Source organism: Neopelma chrysocephalum, unplaced genomic scaffold (genome assembly GCF_003984885.1).
Source record: "Neopelma chrysocephalum unplaced genomic scaffold, ASM398488v2 Primary Assembly neopelma1_92875, whole genome shotgun sequence".
Taxonomy (NCBI): Eukaryota; Metazoa; Chordata; class Aves; order Passeriformes; family Pipridae; genus Neopelma; species Neopelma chrysocephalum.
Window position 1 is genome coordinate 1 of NW_020921599.1, and position 1,677 is coordinate 1,677.

Here is a 1,677-nt window from a genome sequence, read left to right on the forward strand (position 1 = left end):
GTGCCCCCCTCACCTGCTGGAGGGCGGCGCAGAGGGCGGCGGCGTCGCGGGGCAGGGGCAGCGCCAGGTCCGACAGCAGCAGCAGGAGGCGCCGCTCCAGCGCCGGGTCGGGCCCCGCCCCTTCCCCGCCGGCCCCGCCCACCCCTCCGGACACGCCCTCGGAGGCCACGCCCCCTCCTCCACCATGAGGAGGGGCCTCCGTGGCCACGCCCCCCGGGGAAGGGGAGGGGCCTCCTGGGGCGGAGCAGAGGGCGGGGCCTCCTCCGGCGGAAGGGGCGGGGCTGGAGGTGCGGGGCGGGGCCACCAGGGAGAGGTCGTGGGCGGGGGCTCCTGCGGGGGGTTAATTAGGGCTAATTAGCATCTAATTAATCACCTACCAAGGTAATTAATCTTCAAGTGCTAATTAACCCCTGACCTATCCCATTAAGCCCCTTAATTAATGCCCAGCCCTTAATTAACCCCTGACCTCGCTAATTAACCCCTGACCTCTCCCGTTAAGCCCCCTAATTAATGTCCAGCCCTTAATTAACCGCTGACTTCACTAATTAAACCCTGACCTCACTAATTAACCTCTGACCCCGCCATTAAACCCTTGTCTGACCCCTTAATTAACACCCAGCCCTTAATTAACCACTGACCTTGCTAATTAACCCCTGACCTCACTAATTAACTTCTGACCCCCCCATTAAACCCTCCTCTGACCCCTTAATTAACCCCCAGCCCTTAATTAACCCCTGACTTTGCTAATTAACCCCTGACCTCTCTTGTTAAGCTCCTTAATTAATGCCCAGCCCTTAATTAACCCCTGACCCTGCTAATTAACCCCTGACCTTGGTAATTAACCCGACTGCCACCATTAAACCCTCCTCTGACCCCTTAATTAACCCCCAGCCCTTAATTAACCCCTGATCCCCACATTAAACCCTTCTATGACCCCTCAATTAACCTCCAGATCTTAATTAACCCCTGACTTCACTAATTAATCCCGACCTCGCTAATTAACCCCAGACCCCCCCATTAAACCCTCCTCTGACCCCTTAATTAACCCCCACATCTTAATTAACCCCTGACCTCCCCATTTAATCCTTCCCTGACCTCCTAATTAACCATTCTGGACGTCCTAATTAACCCCTGACCCCCAATTAATCCCTCACCCTCTATTAAACCCCCTAATTAACCCCTGATCCCTCTATTAACCCTCTCCCTAACCCCCTAATTAACCCCCAACCCTTAATTAACCCCTGACCCTCCTAATTAACCCCCGGCCCCTAATTAACCCCTGATCCCAATTAACCATTCCCTGACCCGCCCAATTAACCCCTGACCCCTAATTAACCCTCCGAAACCCCTCATTAACCCCTCACCCCCCCCACACCCCTTAATTAACCCTTGACCCTCCTAATTAACCCCCGGCCCCTAATTAACCCCTAATCCCAATTAACCACCCCTCGACCCGCCCAATTAACCCCTGACCCTCTATTAAACCCCCTAATTAATCCCTGATCCCTCTGTTAACCCTCTCCTTAACCCCCTAATTAACCCTTGACCCTCCTAATTAACCCCCACCCCTTAATTAACCCTTGACCCTCCCAATTAACCCCCGGCCCCTAATTAACCCCTGATCCCAATTAACCATCCCCTGACCCGCCCAATTAACCCCTGACCCCTAATTAACCC

The 1,677-nt window shown here is 54.1% G+C and overlaps 1 protein-coding gene across 1 annotated transcript in view; it reads right to left on the minus strand.

The window, feature by feature from the left end:
• Positions 1-13: 13 nt before the first annotated feature.
• Positions 14-1,677, minus strand: part of LOC113980175 (N6-adenosine-methyltransferase catalytic subunit-like) — a gene marked incomplete at its 3' end in the record, with an annotated part of 2,013 nt that continues 349 nt past the window's right edge. Inside the window, exon 2 of the mRNA XM_027707406.1 lies at positions 14-327. Within this exon, the coding sequence (XP_027563207.1) occupies positions 14-327 (314 nt within the window). The remainder of the gene's footprint in view (positions 328-1,677) is intronic.